This window comes from Medicago sativa, chromosome 1, assembly GCF_051527215.1.
Source record: "Medicago sativa cultivar Bolivia chromosome 1, Bolivia_mono, whole genome shotgun sequence".
In the NCBI taxonomy this organism is placed as follows: domain Eukaryota; kingdom Viridiplantae; phylum Streptophyta; class Magnoliopsida; order Fabales; family Fabaceae; genus Medicago; species Medicago sativa.
Genome location: NC_140749.1, coordinates 56,993,950 through 57,012,858, shown reverse-complemented (window position 1 = coordinate 57,012,858; position 18,909 = coordinate 56,993,950). Strand labels below are relative to the sequence as shown.

At 33.7% G+C, this 18,909-nt stretch overlaps 2 protein-coding genes across 2 annotated transcripts; one reads left to right on the top strand and one right to left on the bottom strand.

The window, feature by feature from the left end:
- Window positions 1-7,249: 7,249 nt before the first annotated feature.
- Window positions 7,250-8,742, top strand: LOC146955661 (protein GL2-INTERACTING REPRESSOR 1). The gene is made up of 2 exons (XM_085722487.1): window positions 7,250-7,386; window positions 7,761-8,742. Exon 2 carries the CDS (start codon window positions 7,799-7,801, stop codon window positions 8,144-8,146), a length of 348 nt encoding a protein of 115 aa, XP_085578613.1. The 5' UTR covers window positions 7,250-7,386; window positions 7,761-7,798; the 3' UTR covers window positions 8,147-8,742.
- A 4,017-nt stretch (window positions 8,743-12,759) lies between these two features.
- On the bottom strand, window positions 12,760-17,714 carry LOC146955660 (uncharacterized). The gene is made up of 3 exons (XM_085722479.1): window positions 17,539-17,714; window positions 15,048-17,083; window positions 12,760-13,031 (listed from the first exon to the last, which is right to left on the bottom strand). Exon 2 carries the CDS (start codon window positions 17,081-17,083, stop codon window positions 15,089-15,091), a length of 1,995 nt encoding a protein of 664 aa, XP_085578605.1. The 5' UTR covers window positions 17,539-17,714; the 3' UTR covers window positions 12,760-13,031; window positions 15,048-15,088.
- Between the last annotated feature and the right edge of the window lie 1,195 nt (window positions 17,715-18,909).

Sequence of the window (18,909 nt, the reverse complement as noted above, 5' to 3'; positions counted from 1 at the left end):
CAACCCTTGATTTTCTCACTTTACACTTTACTTACTTTAAAGGATCTTTGTCCAATTCTTAAATACCTTGAAGTTTGGTTGTTTAACATTTGAATTTATTTTAAAATAAACTAATATAAAAATATGAGATGACATTGATTGATCGAATGAGAGGTGCATAATCAACCAAACTACATGAATACCCCTGTGTTGTGTTCACCCTTTTATAAACAAACTTTTTTTGTTCCTTTTTGCTTGTCAATTTTACAATTTAAAGTTATATTTTCTCAATTCTACCTTATGTCAAAAGTTTAAAGATACATTTATCATGCATCAACTTCCCAAAATATTTATGGAGTTGGATCCTCTACATCAGTTGCATGGTGCAGCAATTGTAGGAACTACACCATCCGGTCACTATTATAAGCAAAAATCAACATTTTAGATTCATTCATTAAATGATGTATGTGGTTTATAATAAAGACCACGTACATCATTAATTGAATGAATGTAAAATATAAATTTTTATTTATAATAGTGACCGGAGGGTGTATTAGATACTCCCTTCATCTTAGATTAAATATCACAATTGAGTTGTACCCCATTCTTAAGAAAATAATTAGTTGAGTTGATTTCAATGGTAAAATTGATATCATTTACTAAACATATTTTTTAATTGTAGTTAGTGGAGTAGTTAAGAGAAGTGAAATGAAGTTCGATAGATAAGGGTGTTTTAGCGGAAAAAATAATAAATATTGCATTGTTATTCTAAAGTGATAATTATTTTGAGACAAAAAATTACAAATGTGACATTTTTATGAGACGAAGAAATATGAAAGGAGAAAATGTATTTCTCGAGTTGTGAATTCATACTTAAATCATACCAATAAACTGGGACGTGTTGAGCAAAAATCGACAGCAACCAATAACTAAACAGTCTCAAAACAAATCAACAACAACACACCTAGTAACTTAGTTCAAAACAAATCAACATACATAATCAAAGAACATAAATAAGAGACTAAAGCAACAACACATCAATGTTTGTTTATTCATTTTGACCCAATATGACCTACGTATGGGGGAAGAGTAGTTCTTCAATCCACCATAAAAAGAGTGATGCAAAGAAGTTACATGAAATTAGATCCAAGAGCATAAAAAGAACAACTTTTAATTTCTACCCATTTTTCAAGTCACTCAAAACCCATATAGAGATTCTAATAGAAAGTTTTGATCATTCCTCTACTAAAATTTCACTACCAATGTGTTCGAAATATGTTTCTCGACCTAAAAATCTCACTCAAAGACACTTAACCATTAGTCTCTAAGTTTTCTAAAAGTTCACTCCTGAGGCATCTGCATCGTGAATCCTCCGCATATGTGCCTCAAACAAAACTGGTCGTTATTAAACCGCCTCACATCATATCGTCTTCCTCGCACGTACTCCATTCGTCTTGCACACAGGCACATTAAATACCACATTTTCAATATTTTTTAAGCCAAAAATTTATTAAGTAAATATTTTTTTAATGTTTCATTTTTTTGACATATTAAATATTTTATTTCAGTTTGTTTCAAAAAATGTATTTTTTATTTCAGTTATATGTCTGAACAAATGATTTTCTTCTTTGTAATTTTTCCCTTCCTTGGTAACAGAAACTATATACCTGGCATTATGTAACTAGTCTCATCCTCATGGGGAACAACCAGTGTAAATTATTTATATTGCAGAACAACTACCATTGAAATATCTTAATCACTCTCACATTCTTTTTCTCCCTCATTTATGCTTTGACAAACCAAATGAAAAGACCCTTTATATTTATGTATCGAAAATCCTTCCTCGCCTGTCACATTTTGCCTAACATGAAGTCAATGAATATAATTAAAGAAGGGTACTTTTGTTTAAATACATTTTACTTTGGTATTGGATGAATGTAGATCCGGTTGGTAAGGAATCAACTTATTTATACCAGCGTGAGTATTTTATAAGAATGTACTACGATTGAATTTTGTTCTAGTGATAATTTTGTTGGTGAAATATGCAAGTGCATACTATGTGATTGTGAACACCATTTATGTTGGAGTATTACTTTTCCCACCATATAGGTTTCTCGTGCGCCCTGCGTTTTTTCCAAAAATGTCCTTGTGCAATTCGGATTTTAAAATCCGGATTCATGTTTACTATTTCGGATTTTATAATCCGGACAATTCTTAAGTATAATCAGTCATCAGACTCTCTCACATTTCAGCAGTTTTGAGTTTTGCTTTTAAAAACAACAAAAAAACTAAGTAAAAAAATGCTAAAAACCTGTCAAATAAAATCATAAAAATATAAAAATAGCACAAAAAAATTTTAAAAATCAAATAAAACTAATGCAAATTTTTTCGGATTTTTCTGAGAATATGAAAAATTTAAAAAAATTAAAAATGGGTCTAAACGATGGAATTTTGGATTTTGAGGGGCGAAGTCCCGTAAGAAGTCCCTTCTAGGGGAGTCATGGTCCTTGAATTTTTTCTGATTTTCTGGGGAAGTTTCGGAGCAATCCGATCAAGTAGAAAACCCGATTTTTGACTAAGAACAGGTAACAATGACCCAAAAACAGAAGGATGAGAGTTAGGAAGATTAATATTGTCCCTAAAATGACTATCTATGTTACAAACATGTTTAGAATTTGTACTGATATAGTTCGGATTATATAATCCGAACTGTTTTACCTTGAAAAAGGGTGTTTAGGAGGTTTCCGGATTATGTAATCCGGAAACATCTTGTAACGCGCCCTATTTTTTGAAGTTTTCAGATTACAAAATCCGGAAAAATCCGTAACTCCATTTTTCACCCTATAACAAAGGAAAACACCATTCTGGATTATGAAATCCGGAAACCTCAAGGGCATTTTTGGAAAAAACGCAGGGCGCGCGAGAATCCTATAGGGTGGGAAAAGTAATACTCTTTATGTTGAGGCTTTATCATATCCTAATAAGGCTTGTAGACGCAACTCATCCAAAGTTTTGAATTCTGCTCTTTACCCAACAGAAATTGCTCGCTTTCAACTGAAAAGACCAAAATGCTCATGCGTGAGTTAACTCACGCTAATGTAAATCTCTGTCCAATGTAATGTTTTCAGTAGATTATGGAATTGAAGGAAAATTGAATACAAGAACAGAGTAGAAGCAGCGGAAAATTTTCGATTTTCTTTCCTTGGATCGTTACGAAATTCAAACATGAATCAGTGATTCGATTGTTACCTCGAAGTGTGGAATCTGAAAGCTGGAAACTGGAAACTCGATCACAGCCAAGCAAGCAGCAAGCAGCAAAGCCTCTAGCAAGTCCACACGAACAACGCTCCTCCAAAACTCGGTGCTAGTCAAGGAATCAGAAGTGCAGAGAAGAAGGGTTGCTCCAAAAACGTGTAACCAAAAACTTCAGCACTAGAGTTCTATTTATAGAACTTCTAGTGTGCTCTGCAAGTCAGAAGTCACTATTGGGCTTCAGTAAGCCCAACAACGAGTTTAGTAATTTTGCTAACTAATTAGCGTTATTTACTAAACGCACCCCTTATATAAGTCATATTTATATATTTCTCTTTTGACTGTTCTTTGTGTGTGACCCCATAGGTTCTAGTCACGTTGGCAATAATATTAAATCTAATATTTAATATTATAAACAATGAGCGGTATCTAGCAACACATCATTGCTACCCAAGTGACAAGAATGTCAAGTGATCTGACGAAACCTTTCCATGATAATACTCATGTGTACAATTACTCCTTTGTCTCGATATCTTTATTGATCCCAAGGCATAGATATTGTCACCCTTGTATAGATCAATGTTTATATTTCTTGATTCCGAAATATACTGAATAACGAATAAGTCCAATATCTTATATTGACTTAGTTCGGCATGGCCATGCAGTTTTACAGTCATATTTCATCAAGAGGCCTAAAGATATATCTCCCGTTTATGAGGAGGGACAAATCCCATCTAGGACACTCATGTCGCTCAGCATGCTTCATCAAGTACCCATCAACCAACGTTATGGTTATCCTTTTACAGACAACGTTAGAATGGCAACAAAGCACTTGAGTCCACATCTAGGGATCATAGTGGTTTCAGGTCTAAGAGCGATATACACTATTATCATTGTGAGAATATCTTATGACAATTGCATAACTTACTATGTAGTATTCTCACGGTGGGTCAATTAGTATAAATATTACTCCTAATATTTATACCTATGTATAGACTTAATATCTCATATCTATGACCCATGAGATGCGGTCATCAGTCTACGTACTTAATAGTCTCGACGCTTTATTATTATCCTTTATTCATATTAAAGCTTTGACTACGGATACATTTAAGAATAGCGTTCTTTATGATAATGTAATCTCATGATTAAGTCACACTTAATATATTATTACACGAACTATCTATTCTAAGGACTTTATTATCATTACACAAATATAATAAAGAGTGCCATATATTATTCAATAATAAAAGTCATGATACATAAAATAATGTTTAACATAAACTCTTGGCCTCTAGGGCTTACACCAACAGGAATTTGGTGGCCGCATGGTTGGGATACGATTTTGTGGGACATGGCTTTATTTCATGAACAAAGCCAAAGGGATCAGTTTTGTGCTTTAGGCGGTTTCTCTAAAAGGGATCATCTTATGATGTCTGTTTTTTGGGCTTCTACAATTTGGACTATTTGGAAAGAACATAATGGTCAAATTTTCCAGCAAAAGGTGGAGTCAATTCAAACTTTACTTGAGAGAATTAAGCTTCAAATGTATTGGTGGTTGAAATCAAAACACGCTACCTTTGATTTTGATTATCAGTTTTGGAGGTCGAATCCTCGTCTTTATTTGATGTCTATAATTTAGTTTTTGCCTGACGCTTGACGCTTTTGTTGTCTGACTGATTGTATGTTAGGGTAATCTCTCTGGCACACCTTGTGCTGGATAGATTATGGTTTCTTATTAATTCCATTTTGGCTTGTTCAAAAAAAGATGAGAGAAAATGATCAATGAATCATTAAAAAAATTATTTAAATAAGAGATGACAATTACTTGAAACTTGTAAAAAAAAATGATTGGTCGTGGGATGGTAACAAAGACAACAATGACTAATGACACCCAAGTGAAATTCAAAGTCATATATTTCATCCAACACTAGTTACTACATTATATTATCACTAGCAATGATATTTGTACAATCATTCTGTAACAACTTGTGGACAACTATCTTTAATACTTACATTATGTTTTTACTCTTTTTCTATTGTTTTTGACCAATGAGAAGAGAGAAAAAAAGATTGTAAAAAAAAATATTACCAAATGATTGTACAAATATCATTACTCTATTATCACAAAATAAAACTAGACTAAAACTCAAAGGAAGTCAAGGAGAACATGATTGAAGTGATTTGTCACCTTATTATCATACTCTTGCCGAATCCACTAAGGTTAGCATGTTAGTGTTGGCTTAGAACTTTGAAGTGTGTTCTTCTTAAGGTTTTAGAATTGATCCTCTTGATGTCAATTTTAATAGGTTGGTTTAGCTTAAAAAAATATATATATAAAAAAATAAAAAAAATGCTCTTGCTAGAGGTAGGGGCGGACCCACCATAAGGCATAGTGTGGTTGTAGCCACACTTGTATTTTGCTTCATGTATTCTTACTTGACCTAGCAGAAAGTGTTTTTACCATCATCGTGTCTTGGGTTCAACATTCGGTTATTTTAACATTTTTGCTATTGCACTTCATGTGCAACTAATTCGCTTTGTTAGTATATATATAATTTCTTTGATATTTTAACCACATCAATATTAAAAGTCTTGATCCGTCCCTGGCTAGAGCCTAGAGGTGACGTTTATGATTTACAACTTACTGTTTTGAGGCCCTTAGTTCAAGGGATGGGTACCAAGAAAACTAATGGGAAAAGCACCTCAACCGGTCAACCTATGGAAGGTATTTGATGTGAGTTCAATTAGGGCATCTGCTGGCCCAAGGATTATGGTGAAAATAAGAGAAGGCTAGTAATGACAACAAAATGACACAAGAACATCCTAATAACAATGGTGGCGTGGCGGTGACAATGATCAATCATTTGAGCACCAATGCAGCATTTTTTCATTGTGCACCTTATATTTGGTTTCTTGCTACATAAACAATTTCGTGAATAAAATTTACAAAAAAAAAAAAAAAAAGACAACAAAATAAAAATTCAGTGTTTGGTTATTGGGACAGTGTTTTTCAAAACAACAAATGGTCCATTCAGTGCCCGTGAAGGAGATCTTGTAATGTCTGTCGGGCGATGAACAATTCAACACATGTTTTGTACTTTACAAACCAAATCAAAACTAAACTAAATATTCCTCAAAAGAACATCAGAGACTCAGAACCATAAGAATTCCATTAACTAAAATAGTTGCTTAGTTAAATCTAGTTACATTGTTAAAAGAAACCAAACAACAAATCCTTTCCTCAACGCCTCAATCCAAAACCAAAAAAAAAATCCATATTTATTTTAAAAATAAAATAAAAATAATTGTATCTAAAACTTCTAATCAAATTAATACTGTCATAATTCAGTCACTAGATTGTGATATTTTTCTTGGAGATTGTGTTTTTGTTGGTGTGGACAGGATATCTTCTGCGCGTAAATGTAGAGACTAATCAATTGAGCCGTGTATGATTATAATTGACGACATTTTCATAGTTGGATTCGAATCCAGTATCTCTGACTAAACTGAAAGAAACTCGAATCATCTCATCCAAATGTTCTTGGGTTGATGTTTGAATATTTAAATATGAGATTCTAAGTATTATTAATAGACATGAATATTTGCATTGCTTCTTTAAATATTGTAGGTGGGTGATTTGAAATAGAGGATTAATTAGCTTTAAAAGCAATAGTGTGTTCTCCCATGCTACTATGCTGTATTGATATTACAATTGCTCTGAAAGAGTCTTAAACACCGACTCACTCACTCTTGTATAAAGCAATGAATGAAAAGAAAGGCCCTCACACTGCAATTTGTAATTGCAATATTTACTCCAAATTTCCTCATTCTGCATACTTCTTGGGATTTTTCCAAACAATTAATACATTTCCTGGCCACAATTTACACTCTTCTTCTACCCAACAATTCAATTCAATTCAATTCAGCTCTATCACTTTCTCTCTCTCTCTCCTCTCTCTCTAATTCATTCACTCCCTATACCCTCCACCTCTCTCCCTCAATTTAATTAAGCTTTAATTCACCCCCTTCAATTTTTCTTATATAAAATGGCCTACATGTTCCAACCACTTCACACAGTTCACTTTCTTGCTGCTGCCGGAGCTTTTTCTAATCACCTTTAGCAACACTTTCCTCCTTCAACCTTCTTTTAAGGTACATATAACAACAAAAAAAAAAAATCTATACATCAAATATTAGTTAGTAAACTGATAATTATGTTAGTTTTCGGATTTTGAACTCGTAATCTTTTACTTAAAACTTCTTTAACGTCTTTTACCTCACCAACCGAAGTTAGCAATGATCATCTTTTTTTTCTTTCTTAAAAGAAGATATATAACAAATAACTAAATTTTTTTCAAGGTTTAACCTCTGAACCTTTTACTTTTTAGTGTCTCTGAACTCACCAACCGAGCTACATGATCATGACAAAATTAGTGTCAGTGATTATTTTTTCTTTCTTTGTTATTTTTATTAGGATTCTTTTTGTGTTCCTTTTATATTGTGCTTATTGGTTTGTGCCAAAACAGGTAACATACTTTTGCAGAAAGAAAAAGGGGCAAAAACAATGAGTCGAAGAAATGGAAGTGGTCCAAAACTTGACTTGAAACTTAACCTATCACCACCAAGGGTTGACCACAGAAGAGTTGAGTCATCACCAACAAGATCAGCAACAGTATCACCTACATCCCCACCAAGCTCATGTGTCTCCACTGAGCTAAACCAAGAAGATGGAAACAACCAGCAGCAGAGATACTCTAACAGCCCTGAAGCCACTTCCATGGTTTTGGTTGGTTGTCCTCGTTGTCTTATGTATGTCATGCTTTCTGAAGATGATCCAAAGTGCCCTAAATGCAAAAGCACTGTTTTACTTGATTTCCATCATGAAAACAACAACTCCAAAAGGAAGAATTAACTGCATGTTTGGAATTACAGTGAGTTTAACGAAATCACAGTAGCGCCGTCATTTGGTTGAAGCTTCAAAATGTAGTTTTTGCCAAAATTACGGTAGCACACAGTGATTATAAAAAAAACTCACAGTCAATCCAAACATGCATTAAGTGTAGGTTACCCTCTTGCCAGTTCTGCATTCTTCTGCTAGTAGGACATGTTAGCTTTTAACCTAGGAATCTCCATTTCAATATGTTTCATTTCTATTATTAGTTTTAATCCTTGTTTATGTGTCTTATTCTATGAATAGTGCTACTTGCACTCCACTTTTTGCCATTCCCTACATCTACTTGTGAGGGGAAAATAATCACAAAATCTTGTTATAGCAAGAAAAGCAGATAGTTATAAGAGTGGAGCGTAAATAGCACTATTCAAGTTATTATATATAGAATCTAGAAGGGAAGGTAGTCAGAAATTTGGGAATGGTAGGGAAGTCTATTTAGCTCTATTGGGATTGGGTTCAACTTTTCTGCTTTTTAGCAGCAAAGATGTAATAGGACTTGACCTTTTCAGGTGCCATCTTAGTATGTTTATTGAAATTTTAGATGAAGATTCAACCTATGTATCATTATTTTTTTACTGTATTTTTTTCTTTTTGATATTTTACTGTTTCTTCCAACCAACCAAGAAAGCCTGTTGTTAATTGCCTCAAAAAGTAAAAGATCTAATTTGAGATTAGGTGTATTAAAAAGTAGTATGGTCAAAAGAAGTGTCAACTCAGTTACTTGATGCGTGTCTAAGACGTATCTAAAGGTGTCTAAATCAAAAAGCATTTTTAATTGAACACTCTTTTTTGAATCGACAATTGTTAGTTATTGAAACTTTGACTTTCAAATGACTTCACTCTTTAACTCTTACATCCTAGTCACCAATCTTTCTTTATCACTCCTTAATTGAACACCGTTAAGAGATGTGGAATACGTGTCCACTATGTATTAGTGTCTGAAACATGTCAAATACATTGGCACAACATTTTAGAGAGGTGTCCATGTATCATAGATTAAAGGTTAAGACGAATAAAATTTGTTTTACCACCCTTTAATTGAACACCGTTAAGAGATGTGAAATACGTGTCCACGATGTATTAGTGTCTCAAACATGTCAAATATATTGGCACAACACTTTAGAGAGGTGTTCATGATGCATCATTGGTTAAAAAGTTAGATAAAATTAGCAGCTGCAACAAAAGTTTATATTGTGTGACAGAGCATGTAGATCTAATGTACTTTGTAACCAGTTAAAATAGATTGTATGGCCCACATTTTGGTTGTTGTAAAATCTCATGAAGCATGATGGCTGGTAAACCAATCTAACCGATGTATACAGCTAGGTCCACTACAAAATTGACCACCTGAGAAGCTAAATAGTGTGACTCAAGTGAACGTCAACAACTTTGACACGTAACTTTTCTGCAAGATTAACTAATAATATAAAAGTGTCTAAGTTTATATCCTAAGCTTGGATGGGACCCAAATATGAATGTAAGTTGAAGTTCTAAGGATATATAATGGTTGACAACGAATGGCAGGAGAATACTCAGATGAATTTCTAGTATTGTAGTATGCCTGCTAACAATTTAAGTGTAAAAATATACATTTTTGTATATTTAGATTAGAGAAATAGTTGGTTATTCAGTCGGATACCGAGCTTCAAAAAAAATAAAAAATTGAAGAAGTACATCCTAATCCTATGCATAATCTATCAACAGTGATTTGGATATAAATCTCAATCACCATTAAGATCGATCTTAAAGTCCAGCAGTGACAATGATGGGCAGTGTGAAAAAAATCACCATAGTAGAATCACCTTCATATTTTTTACATGGTACAATTTAATTGATAATATAAGTACAAATTATATCCATATTATATACTCCTTCTGGTCTCAGTTATAAGCACAAAATCCCTTTTTAGATTCATCGATTAACTATTGTATATGAACCTAAAAAGTGAAATGTTGTTTATAATTGATGAGACCGGAGAGAGTATAGGTAGTTTGATTTCCCCTTGCCATGAATCAAGGTGGTCAAAATATCAAGTTTTGCCAATAAGGATAACTCAAACACAAAGACACAGTTTGAAGACCAAGCTGTTATAAGTTACAATCATGATACACAAGTATAATGAGAGGAAAGGCATGAAAGTCATAATAATATGTGCTGTGCTGTACGAAGTATAGTATAGAAAATGTCATTGAAGGATTGAATTGAAAGACAGGGATAATCAATTAGGTGAATTGAAGGATGGTAGAGGGTCGGTTGGGTAGTTCCAAGCATTGAAAAAAAAGGCGACTCTATTAAGACCATTTAAATCACATAAATGCAAGAGTAATTGAGACAGTTGAGAATAATGAAGGAGATATTTTGTTCCCTATGATAAATGCCCACACCCTTTTTTTCCATCCATTTTCTCAACCTTACTTTGTGCTATGATCATCATTTTTTTTTTCTTTAGATTTTAACCTCTCAAATCAAAAGTAAAAACTCACTGTCCACACTTGTCTACAAGCCTACATCTATTTTTATTTTCCTTCCATTAATCTGTTTCAATTTGGTTTTGCGTATCATCTATCTACTCAAGTAATCATTTTGTGATTAACATTAATAAATGATGTGCAATTTGGCAAAGGATCACAGCTAAGAGAAGTAAAGTAATGGGGTAGGTCATCAAGAGGAGGGTCCAATGGCTCAACTGAAACTACATACAATTTAGGTCGATTTCATAAGGGAAATGAAAAGGAATTAAGAGAAGAAAGGGCCTCCCTCATTCACTTTTGGGCATCAACTAACTGAACATCGACTAAAAATATTATAAGGGGTTTATTTAGCTAAAGACTTAAAAAATACGGAACAAAAGATAAGCCTAAAAGATATATTTTTTAGGAAAATGCGATCAGGACACTTGATAAGAAGTTTAAAATGAAAAATTTGTCTTTTTTTTTTTTTGAAAGAATGAAAACTTTGCCTTGAAATTTATGTATTCAACACATTAAAACATCAAAAAGTAGCTTTTCCTATATATTATTTATCAATTGTTTCCATTTTTTGAATCTTTAACAAGTACCATAAGGGCACTTGTTAGCAAGACCCTATTTTTTTAATGTAAATGTTGGTTAGTCATGTTAGTTTTGAGGGTTTAAACCATGAACTTCCTAGTTAATACTACTTTGATTTCTCTTAACTCACTAACCAAACTATCTACTGGTGTTGAAGGTTATCTCTTAACTCACCAATCGAGCCCTGCCTACTTTAGTTTTGATGGTTATCAAGTAATATCTTCATTTCTTTTTAGCTATCGTTTTATGGTATTTTAAACACGTCAAGACAGCTATTTATTTGTCGAGTAAAATTGGCAAAACAATAATAAATATTACATTGATCTTTGAAAATGATAAGTAAATAAAAGTAAAAAAATTCTGAAAATACAACAATTAAAAAGTAAAGGTGGAGGAGTATAAGTATTTGCAAATTCATTTCTATTTTCTTTATATTTTGTTAAAATCCTCAAGATAGCTTACATAATCAACTTAAATACCGAGCTTCTATCATCATTTAAAAAACTTCCTCAAAAAAAAAAAAATCATCATTTAAAAAAAACAAACTATACAAATAAAACTTCTATACTAGGAATAAATAGAATAATACAAATAAATTATAAATAAAAAAATAATACAATACTACAAAAATTTATTTTCCGCCTCACTTTTCCTTAAGTGAGAAGAAATGAAAATAATACAAATTTTAATGAGCACCGCAGAAAACTAATCCACCCGTCTCATTTCCTTGATATGATAATGATACCAAACAAAATGAAGTCCGCATCATAAAATCATAACCCTTCCCTACCTTCCTTTTCAAAACTACTATACCAAAACACAGGGTCGAAAAAGGAACATCAATGCATTAAACCAGTCATCAATGCGAGTAAAGTCCTAGAATTGCAGGGTGATACTAGTCCTTAGCCTCATATAAATCATTACACAAGATAATGGTAATTGATGATATCGGCTAGTGTAATCTTCACCTTTATTTTATTTTTTTTGAATAAGTAGGATGTTTGTGGTTCGAACCATAGCCCGGCATATATAATGCAATGTTTTTAGTAACTGAGCTAACTTTACGGGGGACAATCCTCATCTTTCTATCCATGCATATTACGAACAAAAAATCTATCTATACATATTTTTTTTTTGGCAAACCTTATCTATCAATCTATTTTTGTATAAGCATTAGTATCTATCTACTTAACTTTTTTGTGTTATTATTATTAATAATTGTAATATTACATTGTTTTTATTAGTTTTTTTTTTTTTTTGCCTTTCCCTAAACTCAAATTAACAGAACAATTGTGGAAACAAAAATCGTCTGACTTTAGAGCTAAGTTTGCTATTTTGCATACATGTTGTAGATGCATAGGAGTACTATAGTAGTCCAAGAGGTGTCGGCAGTTTGACTTTGTAACCTAAAGTGACATAGTTCAAATCCCACCAGAAAAGTTATATAGTATATTATTTATACGTTTCATTATACATCTGGTTTTCCTCATTTTAGTGTTTATAAGTCATATGGCAAACAAATACTTTTTGGTAAACATTAGTCAAACACATTTTCGCCCTTGCATTATCCATACCAATGTGTTTTCCATCTTCTATAACATATCATGTTAATCAAAATAACAAGGGGATGCCCATATACATGAGATTTATACTTAGCACGTAGATTTGCTACGAATATTTAATCCAAAACCCACCCTCCTCATAAAAGAAAGAAAACAGCTATAGTAATAGTATACCAGACAAGTGATTAAATTTGGATGATGAGCACACCTCTTTCTCTCCATGACACGCCCAACCTGCAAACATAAAAGCTCACTAAATGTCCCTTGATACCAATAAATTCATGTCCATAATTTGTAAAAGTACAAACAAGTCATCACTTCATTGATCAGATTACATGTCACAGCATATTTATTAAGGATGAAATAAGTTGAGTCTGATTTCTAAGGATGTCAAGATTGCATACAAAGGCATATCAATTACATGCTTAGATTACAACATAAAATCATCAGGTTGTCGATAAGATGTCATGTCTTAGACATTGGATTTCATTTTTTAGAATAATAGACTACATAAAATCTGAAGCCATGAATACATGCCCCCTGAATCTAAGAAATCATAACTTGCTCCAAATAGGAAATACCTATCATATGTTCAGAGTATTCACTTGGACAATGACTTATGAAACCTCAGTGATCTATCTACTTGCAAAAGAAACCAATCAAATTCTTGGGAAATCCTTACCAAAAAAAAAAAAAAAAAAAAGTCTACCAATGTTCGGCTTAGGCATCTGTTATAAGAAGTTGAAGATTTATCACTTGGCTCTTTTTCCTAGCAATGTTAACATCAAATTTTTCAATAGTCCAACTACTCTCTGGCACTCCCTCTAACAATCTTTAGAGCACAAATTTTAATAGTTGGATTAATCAAATGGTTGAGATATCAAAAGCGGAAAAAATAATCACAAAAACTACATTTGAACAAAAGAGTGCACCAAAACAATTATTGTCTTGTTTGTTTTTGACAGGTTAGTATAACACCTACAGCTGCTGCGTATGTGACCTCTATCCATGATCAAATCTTAATTTCATACTGTGAATTGAATAACAAATCTTAACAAAGTTATATTTGGTTAGCGTATTCTTAACAAGATAAAAAACAAAATTCACCCTCTGTTCCTTTTTCTATAAGCATGCAATTTGTTTATGGATAAATAAGATGGCGGATTAGAGAATTATGAGGTGTTGGGTTGTCGAAAGTGGTTGCAATGGATGACACTTGCAACTAATAAGTATCCAAGTACTGGGGAACCCTCCTTTAAAAGCTACTCCTCCGTTCCTTTTTTATTGTTGCATTTTTGGAAGAGTTCTCCTCCAATTTCCGAGTCATTTTCAAAGTTCAATGTAAAACTAATTATTGTTTTGTGAATAATACCCTTGATTATTTATTGTGAGAAAGAAATAGATAAAATGAAATAATAAATTAGTAAGGGTATCATTGAGGAAAGATTAATAATTTTATCAAAAGTGTCTTGGAATGTTTAAAAAGTTCTAAAAACGACAACTAAAAAGAAACGGCAGGAGTAGCTATCAAGGGACAGGAACCAAGCCACTTACATACTCCACTAAGCATCCCATACTGCTCAATTTGAAACTTAGGCACCCCATATACCACATCAATTGTACACAACAATCAGAACCAAGTACTCAGAGGTGTAAATAGATAAATTCAGTTTCTTTGATTGAGGTGAATCGTGCCCCATAAAACAACAAAAATAATCACCACCTCGGCCACCGTAAGTTCCCCAACTACATTCCCTCCAACTACCTAGGTCTGCCCTCGGAAGAGGCATATCATCCAACTAGTTGCACTGTATCCGTTATGGACCTATGGTAATAAAATTTCTTGCAACCCATAAATTATTTAACCAATAACTCATTCCTCATTAACTACTTAAGCTTACATAATCAAATTTCTTACCACAAATTCCTTGCTATCGTTACTCAAACAAATAGAAGCAATAGAAGTTATAACCATTTCAGATAAAAACATAGAAACTGTAAAGTGGATCAAGAAATTGTAATAGATTAGTTTTTTAAATACTTGTAGCGACTAGCGAGTCTAGATGAATGCCTTAAGCAAGCACAGAAAACAAACAGATGATGATAAAAATAGAGTAGATATCATGTCCTTCCAGAATCGGAACCATCATTCAAACATTTAGCATACTACTATTTGTTACAAACATTAACTATGGATACTAGAAGTCAGCAAGGCAATTTGATGATTTAAAGTATGATTTGCAAAGTTACCTGGGCAAATCTAACAGGGCATCATGTGTCAGTGTCAGCTATCAGGAGTTCTCGGGACTGAATTCTCCCCATCCACTGCTACTTCTTATGTACTTATCGACAATGCCAAATTCCTGATTCTGAGCAACCCGCCTGGCATAGTTCTCAATTGAAATTGGGCCCTTCTTCAACCTACGGTAATAAATAATATACCAAGGCCACAACCGAGCAGCACCAAAGAAGTCATCTGTTGTTAATTTTATGTCCTGGCCATCTGGAAGTTCAAGGCCGCTTTTATTCAGAACCATGCACATTTCCTCTGTAGATATGATGGTTGAACAGCCAGAACGGGGAGTAATATGAGTTTCCAGAGTTGGCTTCTGAACTTCAGTTGGAATATCATCCGCTATTAGTGTTCTAGGATGCTGAAAGCCCTCTTCCCATTTTACCCTTCTGGGAGACAATTTCTCTGCAATAACTGGTTTGGTTAAATTCTCATTATTGTCCTCCTGCACGTGCTGGTCCTTTTCCTTGGCATCCACCGCTGTAGTGGACACTGCAGCTTGTCCATTTACAGCAATATCTGAGTCCTTGGATTGTAAATTCTCCAATTCCATTGTACTCCCAATCCCTTGTCCCCGAGCAACCAAATGATCCACAGACTTAAGCGCAGCGCCATTAATGGATGAGCTTTTTGAATTAAACTGGATTTTATTTGGAGAAGACGGTAAAGACTGATTGAGTGATACAGACAAAGTAGGGGAGCTCGACCTCATCGAATGCAATTTTTTTCCTCTACAATTCTGAGATTTTGAGGAAGATGCTAACTTTGAAGATGAAGAATGTGATCTAGAAGACACTGATCTTGATCTAGAATATGAAGTAGACCTAGGCAGTGATTTGGATGATTGAGAATGTGTAAGTGAACGAAATGCAGAGTGATCTGATAGCAAAGAGGATGAGACTGATCGCCTTGATATCTTCTTCTCCCTGGATCTTTTAGGTGATTCTGTTTCATTTCTGCTTTGCTTTTTTCCTTCATACTCCTCAGTGTCCTTTGCTACCGGGGATGATTCATTTCTCAATGGCGCACAGTCATTCCTTGAACCAGACACCCTCCACTTATCTCTTTGGTGGCTCATCAATAAAGCATCTCCATTTGACTGCGGATTCACCCAAGAACCCCATCCAGACTCAATGTCATCTTCAACTCTACGCTTTTTGTCTATTTTATCAGCATGCTCATCATCCAATCTGTTATATTTTCTCCGCAAAGAGTGTTCTTTCCTACAATTTTGCATCTTATGACCTGCTTCTCCACGTCTATAACCAGTATGCTTTAATTTTGAACTGTTTGGACGATTCAAGGTTTCCTCACCAATCCGTGCTCTGCCCACATTCTCTTGGGAATTTGCTAAAAGAGAACCACTAGAGTAATCTTCTTTGTCATCCTTTCTGTCATAGCCACGGGAAGGTTTGTAGCGATCAAATTCCAAAGTATTCGCATTCCCACAGTCAGTTGCCTTGTCATGAGTTGGCTCGGCCCCTCTACCATTGTGATCCTGGTTAGGAACAACATAGCCACCTTCATCTGGAAAGTTTCCTCGGCGATCTTTTTCTTCTACATCGCAGTACTTAAAACTATCTTGACGATATTCCCCCTCTTCAACAGACTTACCCCTTTCAACAATATCCGTATTGGGATTCCATTTCCCCCATCCATCAAAACCTTCTTTCCTTTCTCTTTCGCCCAATCTGTCAAAAATCCTCCTACCTTGCAACTCATAGGTATTTCTTTTTCTTTCACCACCCCTATCAAATTTTGCAAAATTTGACTCCGGCTGTTGATTAGACCACATCAAAGTCAACAACTCCCCACATATCTTTCTACCTTTCAATTCTCTCAAAGCTTTCTCCGCATCTGAACGGAAATCAAATACAACAAAACCATAACCTTCTTTTTTCACCTGAACATTACAACGCCCAAACCTACCAAAAACTCGCTCAAGTTCATCTCTCCGAACACGTTCTGACAGTTTACCGATATACAATGACATCTACAATAAACAAACACATTTAGTACATAGAAAAAAAATATTGAATTCCATTCCAACACAGACATAACTCACAAATCGACACGAATAATAATTTGAAAAAATAAATTATTTGAACGTAATTACATGTATGTATCGGTGTCATGTCAATGTCAGACTCAGACAACACGTCTTTGATCAGAGGTGTCAGTACTACGACAAACATGAAAGTAATTTCATCTACAGTGTAAAAATGTATGCATAGACGAACTTGATATAACATATTTTGGTTTTATTTTACAATGACAAAAAATGGAAGAGTAATTTTGATCGAAGAGGTTAAAATGCATGAATAAAAATAGTAAGAAAAGATAAACCCTAAAAACAAGGCAGGAAAATATCGAACATGTTTAGTTGAATGCGGTGATTAACATTTAACAACATAGAGAAAGTGTGGCGAAAAGAGTGATGAAACGAACCTTCTAGAAGAGTAAGAGAGTGTGCGTTTGGTCTATGAACTAATACTCGATCACGCTTCCGAGTTAAGACGAGTAGAATCGGTTAAGTTGAACGGGTGAGGTGAGGGTAGAATCGTCAAAATGTGAATGGGGAATGTGAGAAGGAATGAAGAGGCGTTGGTGAAGTAATGGAATGTGAGAACTTAACTGAGAAGGAATGTTGCTTTTGTAACTTGGAGGTGAAGTACACTGCGGCGTTTCGTTTTTTCCTTTTTTTTTTTTTTATTTTTTTATTTTGGACAGTCAGCGTTTCGTTTACTTGGTGTTGCATAAGTGTTTAACCATTAATTCAAATAAATAGGATAAATTTCGTTTTTAATTCCCATAAAAAAGTTACAAGTATTGATTTTTATAAAAAATAAAATAAAAAAAATCAGCAGATGATTTTAGTATTTGTTAAATTTTGTTTAAGGGGAGAGATATATTGACTGAAGTGTAAGTCTATAGATTTATTCCAAATCTAAGTCCTTAATTATTTTTAATCTAACGCTTTAAAATTTATTTAAGATGCACCACTTTTACCCTTCCTTCCTCTAAACACACTCCACAAATTTGCATACCCTTGCGAGCATCTTGGTTATTTCAATTCTTTATCACAAAACAGTTTCAAATCTTTCTTTCATATGTACGATATATGCATAACTCGTTCATATTATGAATTCCATAATCTATTGCCTCAATAATTATACCGAAAAGAAGAAGAATGAAACTATTGGAATCTAAACAAAAATTGACGAAAGAAGTACTTTTTGAGATTTATGGAAGTTTGAAAAACCACTTATATAGAATAAAATTTTGAGACACTCTAAAGATAACCATGATTTGAAAATTGATTTCAAATCATGGAATGAAGAAGAGGTTGAGTCGATAATGATGATCGTGAGTTTGCATTGTTTTTAAGTGGAGAAAAGAATTAAACCTCATCCTAACTATTATTGTTGTTGTTGTTGCTGTTCTTGTTCAATCCTATCCATTAATTGATATTGGAATTGAAGGTCAAAATTTGGAGTAAGTTTATAGACTTGTCCTTGGAGTCAAAATATCTCTCTTCTTTGTTTAAATATACTTAAACTTAAAGTATCGAATGATTTTTTACACGCATGTTAAAACATTATATAGATGGGTGAATGAATCTCCTCTCAAATTGGTTTGTTGATGGTGTGGTGAGGGTTTTCCTCTTGATTTCTTTCTAAGAAGATGTCTGGTTAGCGATGTTACCCTCCAAGCAATGGTCTCTATGTTATTCATGATCTTGGTCCAGCGTTCTGTGTTTGTTTGGTGCGTTGGATGCTTGCGGTTGATGGTGTGTAGGTGTAGAAGTTTAGATGGAGG

Coding starts and splice junctions, on each gene's coding strand:
- LOC146955661 (XM_085722487.1), top strand. CDS start 7,799: ATGAGTCGAAGAAATGGAAGTGGTCCAAAACTTGACTTGAAACTTAAC.
- LOC146955660 (XM_085722479.1), bottom strand. CDS start 17,083: ATGTCATTGTATATCGGTAAACTGTCAGAACGTGTTCGGAGAGATGAA.